Here is a 24,951-nt window from a genome sequence, read left to right as displayed (position 1 = left end):
AGGCCTTCTACAGTCAGTTTTTTTTACAGTACTGATTGTGTGTGTGTTAGACGTAGTAGGACCAATGCACACAGCACCACAAAGTTTGTATTATTGGTACAACTAGACCTGTACGTGCCAGTCGCCCACCGGCCTACTTGAGAACGATGCAACTTGGGAACCTAATAATACCCGTTGTCAACCCTATCATAGCACCCGTTTTAACTATCTGTCTGTGTCCCTTTTGTGCCCATACTGTATATGGAGATCTCTGTATCTGTATCTGTCTGTCTGCCTCTCCTCTGCCTGTGCCTGAAGAGTGTAAACTAACTGTGAAAAGTGTAGTGGTTAAGTAATCAATTTGCAGGTGTGGGGTTGCCATGGCAATCAATTGGCTGAGGCAGAGGCTGGGAATTGTACAGGTGAGGGGACTTAGGCTGATTAGGCCCACTGGCAGAGCCTGAGCAGCCTTTTGTGGTGGTTCTGGAGAACCGTGGGTCCGAGTCCGACCGACTCGATACCGGGCACTGCACTTCCTGTGGGGGTGTGGAACGCGTGTGTCGAATGTGAGGCGAATGGTCGGTGGGGGCGAACAGTTCTCGAGTTACGTGCATTACAACCGTACACACACGCACGCACACAGACAAACAGAGACTTTATAGAATTTATAGTAGGATGTCAAGGCACCAAATCCAAGGCATTTTATTCTCAAATCTTGGATCTTGTATGGAATGTTAATGAAATGGAAAATAACAATTGAAAGAGCAAATAATAATAATAATAATAAAAAAACACAATAGTATAATGTTTATTTTTATTTTCAATGTACTGTTGTTAAATATTTGTAATTACATAACAAAGCATCTATCAAACATTGTGTTTAAATCTTTAAGTTGCAGTTTCCTGCCATATAAATGTTCCTCTTATAATTTCGACATCACTTCCTTCATTTCATACAAAAAGCTTGTATACAATATAAATAGTAATTCCAGTAGAATGCACAGTAAAATCCATGTTGTGAATGTATCAAGTTGTAACTCAGTCGAGTGTACAGATGTTACGTGTTAATGAACACAGAGGATTTTACTGTGTAGCATATATTTCAGTGTAGCTTTTTGGAATGGATTAAAGCTGCAATCCGGAATTTATTTAAACCCATCTAGACCTGAGACTTAAAAAAGGAAAAGAAAAAAGCCTTCTAAATCAGTTTTCTGAAAACATAAAAATAATGTGTATGTATACGTAGGTTTAACAGGTCTCAATGGGTTAGACTTGGAGAATAAAACACAAAATTTAAACCAATCTGTATGTTAGAGTACGTTAATACAATATTATAACTAGTACTTGGTGTGGTTAGAGTTGGTCTCCCTAGTCCCTACTACACTCATATCTCCCCAGAACAAGTGGGGATGCCATCTTGGTAGAGTGGCAGACGCTTTGCCTCCCACATGGGAGACCCGGGGCGGGTTGAAATCCTGACATGAATCTTAGGGATTGCAGCTTTAAAGAATATGTAGAATGCTACACTGTACCGTCAGAGGAGAGGTGGAGTGAGGAGGGAGCAGACCTTCACTTATGTACAACTTGATTCTCAAGGGTCTCCAACTTCTTTGTCATAGCTTCAAGTGGACATGTTAAAGAAAGTATTAAAATATACTGTATATTTTTAATACTACAAGAAAGCCTGCAACAAGTGATTATTATATATTATAAGTTCCGTTTTTGATTAATCGGATAATCTTGAACTGTGTTGTTTTATTTAATAATGTTTTTTCAATGAATCGGCATGAAGAAATTCAAATAGATTTTTCATTATCGACAATATCAGACACATAGACAAAATATAAATCACAAACAGACATCCCATGACTTGGCAAATGCAAGTCTTGGAATCCCACAGAGAAATCCAGAGTGTTAGGCTAATTTGACTCTGAAAGTGTATGTTTGTACACTCTTGAGTTAAAATTATAAATTAACACTGAGGATTTTACTGTGAGACTCCATGATCCTTCATAAACCTAGATGGACCTGTCAAATGCTCTGCCCAAGGACTTTGGAATAATAAACCAAATGTGAATAAAACTTTATGGTTCAAAAGCCTTCTCTCAGTTTTCTTTTTAAAGGATATTGTTTTGGGTCAGTGTCTTCAGCTTCTCTGTCACCTGGTTCTGGAATGTTATCAGAGTCTCACACTGGCACATATCCTTATTATCAGATGGCTTGTCTGTCGGGAGAGAATTAATCAGTGGGAAAACCTTAAATCAGTTTATTTACAATATTAATCATCATTATTGAGGTGAATTCCTTCTGTTGGGATTAGGTAATGAGTCATTCTAAACAGTGATCTGGTATAGTGACCATTAGGACACTAGTATAATTTCATAACATTCATATAAGTATAGGTAACAATAAGATTCATCTGTGTACTGTACACAATAGATGGCAATGTTATCATCTAGTTCATGGGCAACTGGCGGCCCGGGGGCCACATGCGGCCCTCACCTTCACTTAATGTGGCCCTCAGGTTAATATCAGAATACTGATATACTATTGATTTCAGCTGTTACAATTCCAAACATGAACCGCTTTAATTACTTCAGTCTATATGACTATATTAGTAGCTGAATGATTAGTATTTGAATTTTATTGTCTTTTTTTATGTCCAATGCATTTGTATTTAAGTTCATAACGTTAACATAAGTATAAATGCATTTGAAATAAAAATAAAAATAACTTTTCAGGATTCCAATTCAAACACAGCAAAAAAATGTCAGGATTTCAATTCAAATATAGCAAAAAATAGCTGATCTACAAGCTCAAAACACGTCGCAGTGACGCATTTTGAGCTTGTAGATCGGCTATTTTTGCTACGACAGTAATATGCAACGTGGCCCTCTGGAGTGAGTGTGGAATTATATTGGCCCTCTCCATCATCAAAGTTGCCCACCCCTGATCTAGTTGTAGTAGTCACTGCACTGCCCTTTGGAGACAGTAGAGGGCAGAGACACACCACTATTGTGGAGGAAAGAGACTTCTTGCATATTTCTGTGACAAAATTGTCCTGCAGCAATATGATGGAGCAGCACACAGTTCTAATAATAATATTCTGATGTCACTTTGTTTGATCAAAGCCAAAAATAAAAAAAGTTTACTTTAACAGACTCCAAAAAAATAAACAGATGACACATGACATCCTCACATCACTAGATGGCTGAAAGTACTTACCGGTACATCAAGAAACCTTTTCTGACATGCAGCATTGCAGGGCATAGGAGAGAATAAATCTGACAGTTGAAAGAGCAGTGATGTTTCTGTGTTTGTTTTAGGGCATCATGGAAGTAACAGATGGAATGTAAATAGAGATAAAATGTGATTGGATTATAGATGTTGTATTATAAATTATGTGTTCATAAGAATTGATTAATCAATTTTAGACTATTCACATGTATGTATTTAACTGAATGTTTTGTTTGTTTCCGTTATGCAGGTTACTGTACCTTTACATATCACTGACTTCAACTTGTTTGTGATTTCTCCCATTTTATCAAAATCTTCAGTATAATACAGGTGCTTGTCATCAGGCTCAGAAGCTATTTCCCTCAGCTCCCATTCAATTGCTTTGCCAACACCAAGGGCATACATTGTGACTCCTGCAAGTTACAGAAACCAAGATGTCACAAAACAATGTCTTTTCTAATCACAATTTCACAAACTGAAATGAAGTGAAATTGATAGAAATATTTTATAACAACTTTAATAATAGTTGTGAGATTTTAGCAATAGAAATCCTAATATCCTAATATTCTTCTATATGACAGAAAAGGCATTAAGCCTGTCATTGCCTTGCTGTGACTGGTAATAACACGGAATGTACTGTACAGATGTCAGATAGCCAACTATATTATTATCATATGAAAACAATCAACTGTACTGTACCAGCTTTTTTTGCCTTGGTAGCCCATTCTGAAACATCATCCTGGGATCTTCCATCAGTGAACACAATGCACACGTGTGGGAGGTTTGGCCTGGCACCTTCCTTTGTTGAAAAGCTGTACTCAAACATGTGACGTAGAGCTGATCCAGTCATGGAACCTCTGCCCATGTACTGCATACGGGTCACAGCCTGTTTGATATCTTGAGCTGCCGTGTACTGGCCCAGGGTGAACTCAGTACGGACTTTGGTGGAGTACTGGAGCAGTCCGATATGTGTGCCAGTTGTGGATACATCCAGGGAGTCCACGATACCATTGACAAACTTCTTGACCAACTCAAAGTTGTCAGAGCCCAGGCTCTTGGAACCATCAATCACAAAGACCAGATCCATGACTCCATCCCCACAATCTGTCTCTGTAAGAGAGATTTTCATTGAATAACATACCACTAGTTCAAGCAAACACAATAAACTGCTGTTTGATAACTATTGCATTCCTTTTGAGGTAAGAGTTGTGTACAAATATCTCCTCTCTTTAATTAATAAAGGAAATGTTTATTCTCATCTTGCTCCCTGTTATTTCTATTTTAAAGGTATATTCAGTGATTTGACTTAATTCAAATATAATTTATTTATTTATATTTTCTGGATAATCCTCCCTACTATAGAGTGTGCTGACCATATAAGGAGTTCCTCCCTGTCCCCAGTGAGCCCCTGGGGTCAAAAAACCCTAGTTTCAGTTTTGGTGGCGGGTGGCAAAACCTTCATCCAATCAGGATGAGTGGGGCCTTCCTCCAATCATGATCGAGTGGGGGCGGGCCTGTTGCACATGCTGTTGGCCTGTTGCACTTCCCCCCACTGTAGAGCGTGCATGTGCACATTTTGTTACCGGGGCGGACTGGGTGGTTTTCCAAATTACCCAAATCACTGAATGCTCCTTTAATTTGAATAAGGTCCCATTCCACAATCAGTGTTATTAAACCGTAAAGGGCATGGATAGCTTAATGCTATTTAGTATGTTTACAAATTGAAATAGTAAGTTAAAATTAACCTTTTACTTTACTCATCCAATGTAAGCTATGCATATATTATAAAGTAACATTGAGAGAAACAATATATTATTACTGTTACATTACTACATTACAGTTATTCAATCATAAAACAATGCTAGCAAAGCAAATTCTCAGCGGGAAAATTACTTACTTTATCGTGTCATGAATCTAATTCCATGTTTCTATCTCTAAAGAATAAATAATCTTCTCCATGGTATTTGATCAAAGCATTGATTAATGTGTTTAAATATCCGATGTACATGATTATGATTATGATGAGTTTGGACTTACTCTGGCATGTTTTCCCATCTGGTCTGAGTGTGTAGCCTTCTCTACATGTACACACGCATGAGTTGTTTGTGTTGATGAACTCCTGCTCACATCCATGTTTGCCATCTGCACAGTGGTCAATCTCTGCAGTGAAACATTTGTAGAAGGAGGAACCCTTAAAAAGGTGAAGCAGTTCTGTTTGTCTAATATCTAATATCAGAATACAGTGCCCACAAACCTGCACCTTTATCATAACATAATATATATTCAGATTAACACACTCAAATTTGAATAGACACCATTTATGCAAAGTTATACTATAAAGTGACTTATACTCAAACCGTACCCATCTTTAATCTGAACACTTTGTATCAAGAGCTGTTGTAGAAATTATATTATGAATTTTGTTTTGTATTTTCTTATTTAGTAAACAGTTTACTCCAGTCCTAGTAATCTATCTAAAATCGACACTATCCCGTTAAGCAGGATGTTTCGCATTCTGTGTACAATTAATAGACACTGTTTTCAAGGCATCTTATATCATTGGCATGCTATTTTACAGAACCTGGTTTCATCTAACATGGACAGCTGTTGTTTTTCCTGGAACGATTGGGAAACCGCCCCCACACGTTGCCTACTCTGAACCACGTCCCACACACATAGCAGTGGAATAAATTTCTAAAAAAGTTTGATCTAAAAAAAAAAACGAGTGAGACTTACTTTTGCATGTTTTCCCATCAGGTCTTAGTGTGTAGCCTGGTCTACATTTACACACACAGGAGTCCTCTGTGTTCATAAACTCCTGTTCACAGCCATGGTTTCCATCAGCGCAGTGGTCGATCTCTGCAGTGAATCACATTCATCAGAACTGAGATGACGAGATTAGTAAGCAAGGTATATTATGGTACATATCATGTTTGTTCAAGACCGGGATAGTCTATGAACAGCAAATACAATGTTACCTTAGTTATCATTACACAATACTGTAATGTAGTGTACATTGTACAGTATGGAATAATACACACACATCAAAATGAAATCACCCGTAGTCTTAAAGTCATTGTATTGCTACTGCCACAGAGGAGGCAAAGTCCCACAGGATCAAAGAAATGTAGTACTTGTACTTGTACTTGTACTTGTACAATGACCAGCAGCATCCCCTGGGCTGTCTAGTATTTCTCTCTACACCATATCTCTTGTAGATTGGCCATTTACACCAAATGTTCGCCACAGAATAGGGATGCTATGGCTAATTTACAACACATATTGTGTAAAGAATTACTAAATATTTCCTTTATACCATTAAATATCTACACACTAGTAAGCATCAGTTAAGACTTACTTTTGCATGTTTTCCCATCAGGTCTGAGTGTGTAGCCTTTTCTACATTTACACACACAGGATTCCTCTGTGTTCAAAAACTCCTGTTCACATCCATGGTTACCATCAGCACAGTGGTCGATCTCTGCAGTGAATCAAGGTTATATAACATTACACACTAAGGTTAGTAAGAAGGATGTGACAAGAACAGACTTTTTTGGTCATAATGATGTGCATCGACTATAATCATTTGGAATACTACATAGAACATGTTTTGCAGTATTTATAAAAATGCAACCACACTTAGTTAGGTTGTCATATCAACTTCTGTTAATTTCCAGAACATCTTCCAGTTTACAGGAACCTGGTATCTAATTTTCTACATGTCAGGTTACAACTCAATGAAATATAAAGGTCTAGTAAATAAAAATACAGATGATACTTACTTTTGCATGTTTTCCCATCAAGTCTTAATGTGTAACCATTTCTACATTTACACACACAGGAATCCTCTGTGTTCATAAACTCCTGTTCACATCCATGTTTGCCATCAGCACAGTGGTCAATCTCTATAATAATAATTGGTCAAGGCACAGAAATAAAGATTAGAAATGAACAGAAGATGCATGTAAATGAATGATGCCACTCTATAATAATAATTAGTCAAGGCACAGAAATAAAGATTAGAAATGAACAGAAGATGCATGTGTAATCAGTGTGACTGACACTGCCGGTGTTTCGTTAGCACCACCCCCTCAGCTCAGCATATTACGTAGCTAGTCAGGCATAGGGTGAAGCTGTGTATTGCCCAGGTTGCCCACTTCGGGCGTCTGTTCAAACGGTCTGGCGTCGCGTCAAGTTTGTGCTCACTTACAGCGTCGAGGTAAGCCGTAGTTTTAATTAATATAGTGCTGTCTAGTTTCTAGGTTGACTTATGTAAACAACCTCTTACTTACGTTTATCTCTTCTCTTGTTAGACGTTGGTGGAGCTCTGACTTAGAGCGGACAGCCGTCATTGTATGCATGTTGGTATACAGGCTGCTAGAAACAAAGGTAGGCTTGCCTCGTACGGCGATAGCACAAACAACCCGTTGAATCTAAGAAATGGTGCCCCAGTTATTTATGTCAATGCTTATCTCGTTGGTAGACGCTGTGAACGAGAGCCCTGCTAGAGTGTGTGTGCGTGGTACACACACGAGCTGGAACGAGAGGCTGCTAGTGTGTGTGTGTGTGTGACATGAGTCTAGAGGTAGGCTTAGCGTCTGTATTGCGACAGCATTACGTCTTTTTATAATGTGTAAAATGTGAGTTCTCATAATGTGTTTATATTACACAGATCATGGTGTGCTGAACGAGCAAACACTGTACAAACAACCTGGGATGCCCTGACACCTGTTAACAGGGTATGTGCTAACCTGCATACTAAAACAATACTTGGAATGCACTTTATAGTACTAGTGTAATGCTAATGAGGGCTACGGCCAAATGGTATTCTAAGTACTATGACTATGGCAAGCACTTTAGACCCAGGATAAATTGTGAGGCTAATTCAATGTTTGCTCTATTACAGGATCGTGTACTGTTGAACCGCTGTTCTTTTTTACCTTTTATTTTGGTTTTAAATTCTATGCTGCTACATTTTTATTCTTTTATACTGTACCTGAAATAGCCCATGTGGCGTTAAACGAGTCCTTAATTGTCGTCTTTACCAAACTTGCTTTAATAGGCATCAAAGACAGACATATACTTGGTTAATGGTTATGCTGCAGACTGGCGCTTGATTACTGCCCCTTTTGCTGTGTTTATGGCTTTTAGCCTTTTGATATTGTTTTGCAGTGATCTTTGCTGTGTTTAAAGCGTTTAATGCCTATTACCTTTGGCTCTGAGTGGCTTCGATTTGCTCATTTGCAGTGTTACCTGTGTGTATGGACCTAATCAAATAAGACATCTCAGTACAGCTATTTACCCAAGTTATGATCTGACTAATTAAGCCTTTTTGCAATCTATATTGGTGACATTTGGAAATGTGTTTTGATTAAAGGCCAATACTGTGTACTTTTCTAAATAAAGTTCTATGTACATGAGCAACCGACCATCATTATTCACCATTGTTCACTCAACTGAACACTTACCTTTCGGGTCTCCCACCCTGTAATTGGGAGTGGCGTAGTAACTGTGATACTGGGAGTACTGTGTGACTCCATTTGGTTACAATTGGCGTAGCCGGCAGGACCTTTAAATGTTGGTCGGTTGTTGAATGGTACATGGTATTGGTTTAGTAGCAGCATAGTTGGGGTTTTTATTTTTTGGAGTTTTAAAGAACAGCGGTTGGCAGTTGAGACTGCTCCCACGTGAAGTAATCCCCTGGTGGCTCTCCCTGGGACTGCAGTCGCTATGGAGGAGGAGCTCCGGAGACTACGGGAGGAGATGGCTCAGCTTCGAGCTGAAAATCAAAGACTCTCTGTGTCAGAACAACCATCTGACACTGTAAACAATGCACCTACACCCCCACCCCCACAGAGAAGAGAACAGACCGTTTACCTCCCTAGGGAGCGCAAATGCCCCAAATTCTCAGGGTCTTCACTGTCTGGGGCTTTAACTGTGGATGAGTGGGTGGAGGAGGTGGAGGGCTGTTTGAGGGCAAGGCACATGTCCACAATTGACAAAGCATTGTTTGTGTACGACCATTTGGAAGGTGCTGCTCGCACTGAAATTAAATTTAGAGCTCAAGGGGTAAGGGAGGATTCTGAGCAGATTATTACAATACTACAGGACGTATATGGGTGCTCAAAATCCTATGTATCTTTGCAACAAAAATTCTTTGAGAGAAAACAGAAAGAGGGAGAATCATTGCAGGATTTCTCCCACGCTCTTATGACTTTAATGGAAAAAGTGCAATTGTGTAACGCTATGTCCAATTCACAGATTTTGCTGCGAGACCAGTTCTGTGAAAATGTGAGAGACCATATGCTGCGCAGACAACTAAAGACATTGGTGAGGCAAAATGGAGAACTGTCTCTACTTGACATTCGCAAAGAGGCGATCCGATGGGTCGAGGAGGGTCAGCCTTCCAGAGAAAAGTATGTACGCCCCATTCCACAAACTTGTGAAGCTCAGGCCACTGCAACTAGTGAAGCAGTTGGAGTAGGTAAATCGGAATATGAAGAGTTGAAAAACATGTTTGTTAAGCAACAAGCTCAACTGGATTTGATCACACAGACTCTAAATTCTAATGGGGGTGCAGGTAGAGACAGATCGTTCTCCAGGGTCAATAGATACCAGCGTGCCCCTGATGGCCGACCCATATGTCTTAAGTGTGCGCAGCCAGGCCACATCGCTCGTTATTGTACTCAAGACACCCCGCCCTCACAGGCTAGCACTACTGCTGCACAGATTACACCGGCGGGAAACTAGAACCTTCCAGTGTGCAGAGTCAAACGCTGGGAGGGGGGTTTTCCGACTCACATATTGAACACCAAGAGTTAATCCGCAAGTTAATTGGGCCTTGCTCGGTAGTGGTGGTGCCCATGGGCGGAGTGGAGGTTCCTTGTCTGTTGGACACTGGCTCCATGGTTACCACTATTACAGAAAGCTGTTTTCATGAACATTTTGCACACTTGTCTAAACATGAACTGCGCGATTGTAAGTGGCTTGGTCTCAAGGCAGCTAATGGGTTGGACATACCGTATTTGGGCTATATTGAGCTTGATGTAAAAGTGCTTGGCACCTGTCTGCCTAGTATGGGTATATTAATTGTGAAAGACCCACCTGATGGTGTTCTAACCAGTCGAAAGAAAGCCACCCCGGGTATCCTTGGCATGAATATCATCATTGACTGTTACCGTGAACTATTTGCACAACATGGCACCAACTTATTCCAGAGCTCTGCTGTACAGTCTGCTGCGGTGGCGTGGAAGCTGGCCTTTCGCCACTGTGAGAAAATAGAGGCTATAGTAAGTTCATCTTCTGCCTTTAAAGTCAGGGTACAAGGCAAACGCCCCATATGTGTTACAGCTGGAACACTGTCAATGGTCCCTGTTACTTGTCCCCAGGTTCCACCTATGGCGTTTTTGCTCGAACCCCTTGGGCCATTGGATGTTGGTCTCCCCGAAGGCTTGCTTGTCTCTCCTGCCCTAGTCCATGCTGAGAAAGGTACCCTCTATGCCCCTGTCACTAATGTAGGTCAGTCTGATGTATGGCTAGTGCCCCGTAGAGTGATAGGAACTGTGCAGGTTGTAGAGGGTAGAGATATTGTAGCGGGTAATACGCCTTGCATAGACCTATCCATCGATGCATCCACCCAAGAATGTACGGCTTATGTTTCAGTACAGTCTGTAGAGATGGACAGTAATGCTTCCATTGACCTTGAACAGCTTGACTTTCCTGGCCTCTTGCCTGAAGATAAGATTGATGCTAAGCGCCTATTGACTAAATACAAGCATGTATTTGCTAAAAGTGAGGGCGATTTAGGATGTACCAACCTCATTACACATGAGATCCCACTCTTAGAGGACGCACCCGTGCGTCAACCTTATCGCCGCATTCCCCCCTCGCAGTATGAGGCAGTCAGGGCACACATTAAACAGTTACTTGAAAGTCAAGTGATCAGAGAGAGTTGCAGCCCGTATTCATCCCCTATTGTGCTGGTGGCTAAGAAGGGAGGGGGCCTACGCATGTGCGTTGACTACAGGCAGCTGAACGCGAAGACCCGGAAAGATGCATATCCACTTCCAAGGATCGAAGAGTCCCTTGATGCCTTAACGGGAGCCAAGTGGTTCTCCACACTAGATCTAGCCAGTGGCTACAACCAAGTGCCGATGGCTGAAGCAGATCGGGCTAAAACTGCATTCTGTACCCCCTTTGGCTTATTTGAGTTTAACCGAATGCCTTTTGGCTTATGTAATGCACCCGGGACTTTTCAGCGCTTAATGGAGCGCATGTTTGGCAACCAGCGTTTCCAATCAGTCTTGCTTTATCTTGATGACATCATTGTGTACTCCTCTACTGTACAACAACACTTGGAACGTCTAGAAGTGGTCTTTTCCCGTCTCGATCAACAAGGCCTGAAGGCAAAGCTATCCAAATGCCATTTCTTCCAAAAGAAAGTCAAGTATCTCGGCCATGTTGTCTCTGAACAGGGGGTAGCCACAGACCCAGACAAGTTAGCTGCAGTGCGTGAGTGGAGGCGGCCTTCGCATTTGGCTGAACTAAGATCCTTCCTGGGCTTTGCCTCCTATTATAGAAGGTTTGTGGAGAATTTTGCCAAGCTAGCAGCCCCTCTCATCACCTGGTGGCGCGGTTGAGTGGACCCAACAAGAAGGGTAAGACGCCTAAAACCCCCTTGTCCACCTTCTGGGACGAACACTGTGAACAGGCATTCATGGCGCTAAGAGAAGGCTTGACTACAGCCCCAGTCCTTGCTTACGCCGACTTTCAGAAGCCCTTCATTCTTGAGACCGACGCCAGCCATGGTGGTTTGGGTGCAGTTCTTTCTCAAGACCATGACGGGAAGCGCAGGCCGATAGCCTTTGCTAGTCGAGGCCTTAAACCAACCGAGAGAAACATGGATAATTACAGCTCCATGAAGCTTGAGTTCCTTGCCCTTAAATGGGCCGTTACAGAAAAATTTAGAGAATACCTATTGGGCAATAAAGTAACTATCTACACAGACAACAACCCCCTCCGACACCTCCAAACCGCTAAGCTGGGAGCACTGGAGCAGCGATGGGCTTCCCAATTGGCTTCCTTTGACTACACCTTGGAATATCGTCCAGGTCGTAGTAATGGCAATGCTGATGCTTTATCGAGACAGTATCTGGACCGGTTCACCCCTGGGGTAGAAGTTCCGGCGGCTTTACACCACTCTCAGCCTGCCTCGCCTGTCTCCCATGAAACTCACATTCGTGAGATGGCTGCCTTGCCTAGCTTGTCACTGCTGGAGTTGTCATCACTACAGCTGAGCCAAGAGTGCAGAGAGCTGCTTCGCCAGTGGAGACGCCTGGTGGAGAGGGAAGGGGTGCTGTACAGAAAGATCTACCCTCCAGGTGGGGGTAGAGAACTTCTCCAAATACTATTACCCCAGTGTCTCAGGGAAAAGGTTTTCCAGAGTGTGCACGATGGCCATGGACACCAGGGTGTAGACCGCACCTTACAATTGACACGGGATCGGGGGTACTGGCCAGGTATGTCAAAGGACATTGAAAATTGGTGCCGTAACTGCGGGAGATGCATCCTAGCAAAAGAAGGCCCTAGAGTAAGGGCATACAGGGGAAGCCTCCAGGCATCTCGACCTAATGAGCTACTAGCTATGGATTTTACTCTATTAGAACCAGCCAGTGATGGACGAGAAAATGTCCTAGTGATTACGGATGTTTTTTCCAAGTTCACACAAGCGATCCCAACAAGAGACCAGCGGGCGAGCACGGTGGCAGACATCTTGGTGAAACACTGGTTCCACCTGTTCGGGCCCCCCAGCCGCATTCATTCCGACCAAGGCCGAAACTTTGAAAGCAAGATAATAAAGCAGCTGTGTGACACCTACGGCATCAAAAAAACCAGGACGACCCCATACCATCCTGAGGGAAATGGCCAGTGCGAGCGGTTCAATAGGACGCTCCATGACCTCCTCCGTACTCTACCACCAGAGCAAAAAAGACGCTGGCCTCAGCACCTGTCCCAACTAACCTACTCTTACAATACTACTGCGCATCACACTACTGGTTTGGCGCCCCACTATATCATGTTTGGCCGTGAACCCCAGCTCCCTGTCGATTTTCTCCTTGGCGGTGACGAAGACCCAGGTGAGGAGGCCCCAGAGGAATGGGTACAAAAACATCAAGAGTCCCTAAGGACAGTGTACGACCACGTACGGCAACAACTCCATGCCAAAGCAGAGCAACGGAACAGACAACATAACCAGCAGGTGACTAGTCCTGGTCTAGAAGTGGGCCAGTTCGTGTACAAGAGGAATCACCAGGTGAGAGGGAGGAACAAGATCCAAGACCGTTGGCATTCCTGCCTTTATCGGGTGGTGAACAGACTCCATGAACAGGGAATGGTGTATATACCGTCGCCCCTGTCCACCAGGAAGGCCCTGCCTTGCGACTACACCGAACAGAGCTGCGGCGTGCACCAGAGAGGGAGGGACCCGATGTCCAACCGGTGAATCTAGTGCCTGTCACTCGGGACCGTACACCTCCAGGTCATGCCATAAGTGACTCGGAGGAATCAATCATTCTGGTCCTGGAAGATGATGTGAGAAGAGATCCAGGAATACGAACACCAGAACCTGAGGATCAAGGGAGCCCACGGCATCCGGGACAAGACCAGGGAAGTAGCCCGGGATCCTTTGAAGGCTCAGAAGAACATCTATCGCCACCTTCCCCTGGTCTGCGCCGTAGCAGTCGAAGTAATGCTGGTTGCCACCCCAACCCTCACCGGCTGCCATATCGTCAAACAGTATGTCACCAGCACAATGGGGGAGAATAGGGGCCTGCTTCTCAGGGGGCACATCGTCGGGACGCCGATTCAATTTTGGGGGGGCGAATGTAATCAGTGTGACTGACACTGCCGGTGTTTCGTTAGCACCACCCCCTCAGCTCAGCATATTACGTAGCTAGTCAGGCATAGGGTGAAGCTGTGTATTGCCCAGGTTGCCCACTTCCGGCGTCTGTTCAAACGGTCTGGCGTCGCGTCAAGTTTGTGCTCACTTACAGCGTCGAGGTAAGCCGTAGTTTTAATTAATATAGTGCTGTCTAGTTTCTAGGTTGACTTATGTAAACAACCTCTTACTTACGTTTATCTCTTCTCTTGTTAGACGTTGGTGGAGCTCTGACTTAGAGCGGACAGCCGTCATTGTATGCATGTTGGTATACAGGCTGCTAGAAACAAAGGTAGGCTTGCCTCGTACGGCGATAGCACAAACAACCCGTTGAATCTAAGAAATGGTGCCCCAGTTATTTATGTCAATGCTTATCTCGTTGGTAGACGCTGTGAACGAGAGCCCTGCTAGAGTGTGTGTGCGTGGTACACACACGAGCTGGAACGAGAGGCTGCTAGTGTGTGTGTGTGTGTGACATGAGTCTAGAGGTAGGCTTAGCGTCTGTATTGCGACAGCATTACGTCTTTTTATAATGTGTAAAATGTGAGTTCTCATAATGTGTTTATATTACACAGATCATGGTGTGCTGAACGAGCAAACACTGTACAAACAACCTGGGATGCCCTGACACCTGTTAACAGGGTATGTGCTAACCTGCATACTAAAACAATACTTGGAATGCACTTTATAGTACTAGTGTAATGCTAATGAGGGCTACGGCCAAATGGTATTCTAAGTACTATGACTATGGCAAGCACTTTAGACCCAGGATAAATTGTGAGGCTAATTCAATGTTTGCTCTATTACAGGATCGTGTACTGTTGAACCGCTGTTCTTTTTTACCTTTTATTTTGGTTTTAAATTCTATGCTGCTACATTTTTATTCTTTTATACTGTACCTGAAATAGCCCATGTGGCGTTAAACGAGTCCTTAATTGTCGTCTTTACCAAACTTGCTTTAATAGGCATCAAAGACAGACATATACTTGGTTAATGGTTATGCTGCAGACTGGCGCTTGATTACTGCCCCTTTTGCTGTGTTTATGGCTTTTAGCCTTTTGATATTGTTTTGCAGTGATCTTTGCTGTGTTTAAAGCGTTTAATGCCTATTACCTTTGGCTCTGAGTGGCTTCGATTTGCTCATTTGCAGTGTTACCTGTGTGTATGGACCTAATCAAATAAGACATCTCAGTACAGCTATTTACCCAAGTTATGATCTGACTAATTAAGCCTTTTTGCAATCTATATTGGTGACATTTGGAAATGTGTTTTGATTAAAGGCCAATACTGTGTACTTTTCTAAATAAAGTTCTATGTACATGAGCAACCGACCATCATTATTCACCATTGTTCACTCAACTGAACACTTACCTTTCGGGTCTCCCACCCTGTAATTGGGAGTGGCGTAGTAACTGTGATACTGGGAGTACTGTGTGACTCCATTTGGTTACACATGTAAATGAATGATGCCACTCTATAATAATAATTAGTCAAGGCACAGAAATAAAGATTAGAAATGAACAGAAGATGCATGTAAATGAATGATGCCACTCTATAATAATAATTAGTCAAGGCACAGAAATAAAGATTAGAAATGAACAGAAGATGCATGTAAATGAATGATGCCACCGTCAGCAGCACTGGATAGGAAAGCAAACGCTAATATGAAATGATCACTGTTTAATCACTTCCAAAGCCTCTAGTCTAGTTTCAGTGAAACGGACCTAAGTGACAATTGTATTTTTTGGACTGCTTTTTTCCTCTTTTTGCTAAAAATAGCTGATCTACAAGCTACAAGATCTTTAAGCGAATGTTCCCCCAGATTAGGCTTGCTGGGGTTCAAGTGGTGGTTAAAGCAAGACTACATGATTAGAATTTGCATGGATTATCCATGTGGATCGAAATAATTATGTTATTAGAATTAGCAACATGATTACATCATGCTGTAAATGCTGATAACATAGTTCTGTTGTTTTACATAAAGAGAATAATAACTCCAACAAGAAGAAAACTGTGTTTCCACTGAGTAAGTGGAAAACATTGAATGATGGTAAATAGGGAATATCAAGCAATTGAATTGTTATAATGAAGCTGTAGAAATGTGTAACAAATAATCAATAACACTATTCCTCAGGTTTCACACTGAGGAAGGCCTCCGGGCCGAAGCGTCCAGTGTTTGTTGCTGCTGGGGGAAAACTTTAAATAAAACGGGAATCCTATTGGATATAAAGTATAGAGTGCTGGTATTCTTTTCTATAGCTCATAGAACACACACGGACAACTTAGAACATGACCTAGAATATAAACGTCAGTGCTGCCAATATCAAATAAGTGATTATGCAGAAGAATGTGTTCTTTGTAAACTGTCCTGGTCAAAGAAGCATTAAACAATTTACTGCTGCAGGTCTTGCCATCCAGATTGAGAACATAGCCCTTCTTACACCTGCAGACGTAGGACTCTGTAGTACTGATACAGTCATAGCCCTTCTTACACCTGCAGACGTAGGACTCTGTAGTACTGATACAGTCATAGCCCTTCTTACACCTGCAGACGTAGGACTCTGTAGTACTGATACAGTCATGCTCACAGCCATAGTTCCCCAGATCACAATAGTCTATTCCTGAGGAGGGTGGATTTCCCATCAGCAAACTAAATACTACCACAACTACAACTAAGACTATCTGCTGCTACTGCAACTCAAACCCCTGAGGAGTCTCAGGTAAACACTCATATAAGGGTCTCTCGGAGTTACAGTAACGCTCATTATTTTGCTGTGTACTACTCCAAATACAGAGATACAATCTGGTCTCAAAACATCCCATATTCCAACATGATTTTACTGCTAATGAGTGAAGAAAATATGTCTAAATCTATAGGAGGATAGGAGCCTGAATTAATTGAAAATAAACATCATTAGACTATCAAAGAGATTAGGCTCTTTTAGGCTCCTCAAGAGAGCCTACCTAGAGGAGCTGGCAAGCGCAGCTGAAGAAGCAGCATCCCATAACCAACAAGGAACAGTCTACAAAATCACTAACCTGATATGTGGAAGAAAATTCAGAAACATCCAACATATCAGAAGCAAACAAGGACAATTACTCACCACAGAAAAAGAACAAGAAGATCACTGGACAGAACACTTCAGAGAGATTCTCAACAGAGATCCCCCTCTAAACCCAATAGAAACACAATAAGCTGTAGGAGATATGGACATTAGCATCAACCCACCAACACAAGTGGAAATAATCGAGGCCATTAAATCACTCAAAAACGGAAAATCCCCAGGTGCTGATAACCTAAACCAGAACTCTTTAAAGTCGATCCAGAGCTAGCTGCAAACATCCTACTCCCACTATACACCAACATCTGGGTGGAAGGGAAGATACCATCGGACTGGACAAAAAGAGTGATCGTTAAGGTTCTGAAGAAAGGCACCCTATCAGACTGTAACAACTGGAGGGGCATCACACTTCTTTCTGTTCCCAGCAAAATATTCTGCAAAATCATCATACACCGTATTACACCAGCAGTTGACAAAGTACTTTGCGATGAACAAGCCGGTTTTAGGAGGAAAGGGATGCCCATCATGCCCAAATCATGCCCATCAACACCAATACACCAACACATATAACAATAGAGGAACAGGTATTGGAAAATACAGATCATTTCACATACCTTGGAAGTATCATTCACCACGATGGGGGAGCTAGTAAGGACATTCAAAACCGGATCAACAAAGCATACACAACCTTCATAAGACTTAAACAAATCTGGAAATCAAAGCAATACAGCACAAAAACAAAACTCCAGATCTACCAAAGCTGCGTACTCTCAACACTACTATATGGTGCAGAATGCTGGAAAACAATATATCCATAAACGATATCCATAAACTATCCACTTTCCACACATCATGCCTGCGAAAAATCCTATGTATATTCTGGCCCAAGACCATCTCAAACAATAACCTCCTCAACATCACCCAACAAGACAACATGCACATTGCACAGTATAATCAATAAATGCAGGTGGACCTGGATTAGCCATGTGCTCAGAATGGACATCAACGCAATCCCAAGGGTCGCATTACACTGGACCCCAGAAGGAAAGAGAAAGAAAGGCAGGCCTAAAATGACATGGCATAGGCCAATCGAGAAGGAGCTCCAGCAACAACATCAGAGCTGGGGGACCATAGAGAAGATGGCCAAAGACAGATGCAAGTGGAGGAACTTTGTTGCTGCCCTATGCGCCAGCCGGCGTAATGGGGATAAGTAAGTAATTAAGTAAGACTATCAAAGAGGAGGCCAATTTGGAGTCCAAATGTTTTCCTTCTTTATACAGAGATCATTCTGCTGAAATCAATATCCAGGACATTGTCAGTATCATGATAAAAGCATTTATAATTTTCTTTAATAGAGTAATCTAGAGGTGCAGAAGTTAGAACTGTGAGCCAAAGTCTGTACTGGGAAAGGTCAAACATCACATGATCTCATACTGTTTTGATATTGCGTTATACTAGAGTACACCACATTTCAACAGCTGGTAGGATGATTGAAAAACCAAACTTCCTTCTAGGAAATCTCCTCCACTTTAGGCTTGGCCAACATCAACTAAATGAACAGGAGGTACATTTTCCAAATGTAGGTGGATGGATCACTTAGGTCACTTTGACACAAAATGTGTGTGTCCTTTGGACTGGTCCCGCAGATTGTAATCCCAGTTAATCTATGAGGCCACGTTGCACTACAATAGAATGGAGGTATAAATGAAATGACCCATGTATGTCTGTGTGTTTCTGTAATAACTTGATTAATGTTGCACTGACAGATACACATATAAATACAGACAGGATGCAATAAACTGAAACGAGTGGGGTTCCAGGACCGAGGAAAGAAATGATGTGAGGAGAGGAAGGAAATAGTGATGGTATTATAAAAAGAAAAGTGGATGTATTACTACTGCATGTCTTCAGGTCCTTGTTGAGTTGATATCCTGGACGACAGCGACACTCATAACCATCAGGCAGGTTGGCACAGATGTGGGCACAGCCATGGTCCACCACAGCACACATGTCCTCAGCTACAACAATGACAGAGGCACCAATAATGTGTTATTATTCATGGTGGAATTTGACAGATTAACTGACTGATCTACAAATACCAGAGGAATGGAAGACTATTACATTGGGAAGGTACTGTATATATCTTTAATGCATACGCAGCTATATTGTCTTTATAGTATCGTTTCATTGTTTGTTGTTGCTTTACTTGGCCATGTTTTGAAAACGATGGATTCCATTGGTGGAAAGAAAACACAGGTAGTATCCTTTAAAATGCGAAAGCATTATTGTCCACAGAAAGCGTTTTTTTGAGCTGCAGAGCACTTTCGATATCATGTCCAGAGCGCTACACATGAACTAAGCGAGATACTTTCAATACTTCCCCCACTAACTATATTTTTCTGCTTGAGGCAGAGCCCAGAGCACAAAACACAATGCGCCAAGCTGGGAAGAGGAGCACTCCAGCTCGTCTTTACCATAAAACTGCATGTCAGAAGAGCACTGGCACTTAAAAATATTTTTCATGAACACAGCCCCTAATGTTACATTTGAATTCCCGTAGTTGTGTAAGGTTTGATAAGAGAAAAGTTCCTTCACCTTTACAAGTCTTGCCATCAGGGTTGAGGGTGTAGCCTTTCCTACACTTGCACCTGTAGGAAGCTGGGGTGCTCGCACAAATATGCTGGCATTGATGGTCCACCTCTTTACACATATCTGAACCCCACACACACACACACACACACACACACACACACACACACACACACACACACACACACACACACACACACACACACACACACACACACACACACACACACACACACACACACACACACACACAAATAAAATAGTGAGAAAAATCCACAATGAGTAAAACATTATTCCACATTACTGCAATATAGGGATCAGCCCTTCTCACTATTTCAATTCATGTACTGTATCTCCACCGAGGGGGGACAGGAGCAGAGCCCACTCACCTCCACACAGTTTGGACTGGAACACAGAGATCAGCGTTTCAATCTGACTGAAGTTGGCTACCAGGTACACATGCTCAGAGTGAGGCTCACTCCCTATGGCTTCCAGGGTGTTCATATCCACCCTGCCCACTCCAATAGCAAAGATCTGGATTCCAGACTGCCTCGCTTGAGCCGCAACTTCCTCCACCGTGTCCTGCGGACGCCCATCCGTCACAATCATAGCGATACGAGGGATGTTGAGGTGGGCTGACCGTGCGCCTTCTTCCTCTGTGAAGGCTGTCTCCATGGTGTACTGGATGGCCAGACCGGTCATGGTTCCTGAGGCCATGTGTTCCATGTTCTGTACGGCTTGCACTACCTCAGCCTTGGTGGTGTAGGTGTTGAGGGAGAATTCGTTTTGGACAAAGCTACCGTACTGCAGCAGGCCGACCCGTGTTGCGTCAGGATCTATTTCCAGGAACTGAAGTAGCTTGGCGATGAAGGTCTTGACCTTTTCATAGTCGTTTGGACGGATGCTGCGGGAGCTGTCGATGACAAAGACGAAGTCTAGCGGGACACCTTTGCAGGGGTTCTCTGAGATCAGGGACACAGTGAAAAGTATTGTGATTTTATTACTAAAACCAATGTTGTTTCAAATCAGAGCTCATATGTATACGTTTTTAATAAAGGCAGTGTAAGTTTGTTTGTATTGTTAAGCGTTTGTTCAGTAACAAGGGTATCCCTGTCTCTCCAGATCTTTAGTAAACAGGTTAGTGGTGAAAGTGATGAAACAAAAAATGAACTGACAAAATTGGAACTGGACCACTATTTCTCTTGATTGGATAAAATCATCTGAAAATGAAAATGTATTTTTAGGTGGTGAGACACGCACGCACACCGTGCACGCACGCACACACACACACGCACGCACGCACGCACGCACGCACACACACACACACACACACACACACACACACACACACACAAACACGATTACATACCCACTAACTTTGTTGGTATAGTGGACTCATTTTGGGATCTAGAAAGGTCCAGAATGGGTCTGGGGCGTCGCATGTCTGGCCGGGCTGCATCACAGCACAGCAGGCAGAACAGGCTGAAAGCCAGCGTCCTCATTCTGAGCAGACACACAATCGTGCTGGTGTTTAAAAAGAGAAGACAAACAAAAAGTTGATAGTAAAAATGTAAGATGAAGAACATGCAAGAAGCAAAGGAACAGAAACAAGGAACATGCAAAGTTAAGGGTCAGAGGGACAGTGGGGAAGAAAGAGAGACAGAGTGGAGAATATCTTTGGTGAATCACAATTAGAAATGTAAAAAGTAAATGTAAACAAATTGCGTTTCCCAGCTTGATAGTAGGTGCCGGTGGTCACCTAAGGCAGGGGTTCTCAATGTTTTTGGCTGGGGACCCCGGAAATGCTCTGGCCATGTCTCGCGACCCCCTCCCCGCCCATCTCCCCACCCTCAATACAAAATGAATTCACCGCTACAATAACCTTAATAATAGAGAAAATACATCATACTTAAATACTAAAGCCAGATATAATCATTAAGGAAAGTTTGTGCATACACGATGTGTACTATGTAAACTCTCAATTTCTATTTTCCAGCCAATCAGTTGCAATGTTTTTTTTTTTTTAATAATCTGGGGACCCCTCAAAATAATTTCGGGACTCCCCGAGTGGTCGCAACCCCAAGGTTGAGAACCCCTGACCTAAGGGACACAAACACTGTGACACAAGAACGATCAACATAGCAACTGAGAAAACCTAGACAATCAAATAATGAAAACACAGAAAATAAAAATACCAATATATCCCAACATGTAGTAAAAGGGGCCCAGATGTATGATCACAGTAAAGACAGAAACATTGAGACATGATACCTGTCGGTGATTAGGAGGAATTATAAATAGGAACACTTTCACCTCTTGCATATATGACCCAGCTTCAGATTTCACATCATACCACATTCATTATAGCATTTAATAGTTCTTCTCGAACCACACAATGGAGCAAACCATACCGTGCAATCAAGGTGGATTGTTAATTAATTCAAAATACCATCGTGTCCTGGACACATTTTAGAGCTATACCATAAAAAGGGGCTTAATTTATGCTTCTTCTTTTTAATATAAGGTTTTCAATGTACAAAACTGCAAAAGAGCATGGGATTTTACATGTCTGCAGCATGGGTGGCTTCCAGTGATTTAGCACAGACAGAATTCCACCACTGTCCTCTGGAGAGTCACCCCCTTCCCTTTCAGGTTGAAACCAGATTGCAGAAACTGAAATGTGTTCCAAAAGGTGGCATTGTGCCATATTAATGTACTCTATTCTAATTCAAAAGTAAGCTAGCACCATCACAGGTGTCCAAGAACAGAATCCTGAGCATTTCAGTTCCGTTGACACAGACTTTGGGCTCAGTTTGTACCGTTTGCAGGAATGGGAGATACAACAGGAGACAAGTTTATGGTTTGCTGCTGACCCGAGATATATAAGGGTCACACACACTGACACACATGTAGCATCCCATGCACTTGTGTCGACCTATGCCCTCGCATCTGTTTGAGGTCTTATTTCACTGATTGAAAATACTGTAGAGACCCGGCGTTCTGCTGTATCCTAGAGATAGCCTATTATACATGGAGACTGTAGCCCTAAATCTTCACATACAAACAACTTAGACAAGAAAGATTTGTTTCCCTACCATCAATCTATATCCTGAAACGTGACTATCACAAACAGTAAACAATTGTTTTCCAATTCCAAATTCATCCAGGGCAACTGTGAACGAACAATGTTTTTCTATTATACGTTACAAAATAGGACACTTTTCATAAATTGCATCATTATTCAAAGCCACTCCCCTTCATTTTGAAGCTGAAATTTCCACATTAAAAAAAGAGAAAAAAGAAGAGAGAAAAAAATGCATTTTATAGCCTTTCTGTTTTGTATATTCTGGAACTTTGATGACTTTTCATGATGCAGGTTAAGGAAGCTGAGTTGCTGCCAATACTCTCTTGTAAACACTGGGAAACATACGTAACAGGTGTCTAGCTTTGTTTTGTATCACAGAATTCAAAGAAATGTCATTGTTTCTGTCACATAAATCATCATACAGTTGTTGATAGCTGATCAGAATAAAACCTTAATTTATCTGGAGAGGAAGATGTGGCCTATGCATGCAATGACTTACCTTATTTTTAAATGACAATATGTCAAACTCCTCAAAACAAAATATATGTGTATAAATCCTTGCAAAGGTGTTAGACATCAACACGAAAAAGAAGTATATAATAACTTCAGATCTACTGGTATGAATACAGCTAACTATCTCTCCCTCTTCACTCTCTCTGTCCTTTTTCCTCTGTCCAAACACGTGCACTGCTCTGCCCCCAATTCTCTATCCAGACTTTTTCACTACTTGCTCACTCTGTCTGACTCTAGCCTGGGAAACGCCTCTTGTGCAACTCTGTTGGAAAACACAATCACATCACAGTTCTATCTATTCTCACATTCAGTGTCACTTTATTACCAGTGGTGACCGCAGTGAATAAACTCTTGCCAGAGTACACAGTAAAATATCCATTCCTGAATGTTAATTTAGCCTGTAGGTAATTGTTACATAACAGCTAAAGCAAATGATTAAGGAATACAAGACAGATGCAGTAGGGACATCTAGGCACAATATTTTTGGGACAGGCGGGCACCAGGACAACTGGACACCAAAACCATCTGGGCACTAGGGACATGTGAGCACCTGAAGAAGTGGGAATTTAGGGACATGTGCTGGGCACCTGCACGACTGGGCACTATGGACATGTGGGCACCTGAATTATTACAAAGCATGTTGCTATGTTGTTGGTGAGTTATATTTATCCGGCTGTTCATTAAACCCCCGATGCCCACCTCTCCAGGTGCTCAGTTATCTCCACCCTAAACGAATCCACAATATGCAGTTGGGTGTAAATACGAAAATAAAAGCCCGGGTAGTGGGTACCGAGGGTAGGACGTAGGCCACATTAGCCTCGGAAACCCAGACAATTGTATTTCCAGCAGACAACCCTGATTTCAGCAAACAATTAAAAAAAATAAAATAGAGAAATTACCAGATCTTCAAGCCCACATCTTGTAGATCTGCTATTTTCGCTAGCTGGACAAATTATGCTACTAAAGTGGCAATCTGTAGCCTGGCTCCAGCCCTGAATCGCTACCATTTAAAAAAATAATTGAAACGAAATGAAAATTCAGACCGAGTGTCAGGCTAGGCATTAGGCAATCTGGGTACCCATTGGCAAAACAAAGTTAAAACAGCGCCCTCTTTTCCATTAGTCAACAGTCTGTCAGACTCTGTCTCAAGAGACTACAAAAGTGGTAACAAACAAGTAAGACGCGCAAACGCAGGAAGCGAACGCAGCTCGTAAATTGCAATAACAACAATTAGAATAAATTACGTACTTTTTAAGGTTTTTTTTAAGTTAAGTTTTTTTAAATTAAATGTTTTTTCAAGTTATTTTTTTAGTGTGTGTATGTGTGCGTGCGTGCGTGTTTCTTTTTTAGGTTTTTTTTAAAAAAGTTTTTTCTTTAAGTTTTTTTTTAAGTTAAGTTTTTTTTTAAGTTAGGTTTTTTGTGTGTGTGCGTTTTTCCTTTTTAATTTTTTTTTTAAGTTAAGTTTTTTTTTAAGTTAAGTTATTTTTAAGTTAAGTTTTTTGTGTGTGTGCGTTTTTCCTTTTTAAGTTTTTTTTTTAAGTTAAGTTTTT

The 24,951-nt window shown here is 42.0% G+C and overlaps 1 protein-coding gene and 1 long non-coding RNA gene across 2 annotated transcripts; one reads left to right on the top strand and one right to left on the bottom strand.

The window, feature by feature from the left end:
* Positions 1-798: 798 nt before the first annotated feature.
* On the bottom strand, positions 799-23,540 carry LOC306925363 (matrilin-2-like). The gene is made up of 13 exons (XM_079504148.1): positions 23,388-23,540; positions 21,173-21,327; positions 20,193-20,765; positions 19,810-19,926; positions 19,110-19,232; positions 6,999-7,121; positions 6,575-6,697; positions 5,953-6,075; positions 5,254-5,376; positions 3,916-4,326; positions 3,477-3,629; positions 2,108-2,203; positions 799-1,604 (listed from the first exon to the last, which is right to left on the bottom strand). Exons 2-13 carry the CDS (start codon positions 21,303-21,305, stop codon positions 1,549-1,551), a joined length of 2,154 nt encoding a protein of 717 aa, XP_079360274.1. The 5' UTR covers positions 21,306-21,327; positions 23,388-23,540; the 3' UTR covers positions 799-1,548.
* Positions 7,359-15,475, top strand: LOC306925364. Its single transcript, XR_013790241.1, has 10 exons — positions 7,359-7,435; positions 7,530-7,605; positions 7,700-7,801; positions 7,889-7,955; positions 8,123-10,505; positions 10,605-10,704; positions 14,369-14,444; positions 14,539-14,640; positions 14,728-14,794; positions 14,962-15,475. It is a non-coding gene; the product is annotated as an uncharacterized lncRNA (long non-coding RNA).
* Positions 23,541-24,951: the final 1,411 nt, after the last annotated feature.

This window comes from Electrona antarctica, assembly GCF_951216825.1.
Source record: "Electrona antarctica genome assembly, chromosome: 6".
NCBI classification, from domain to species: Eukaryota; Metazoa; Chordata; class Actinopteri; order Myctophiformes; family Myctophidae; genus Electrona; species Electrona antarctica.
Note: the sequence above shows the minus strand (reverse complement) of the source record. Positions and strands in the feature narration are given on the sequence as shown.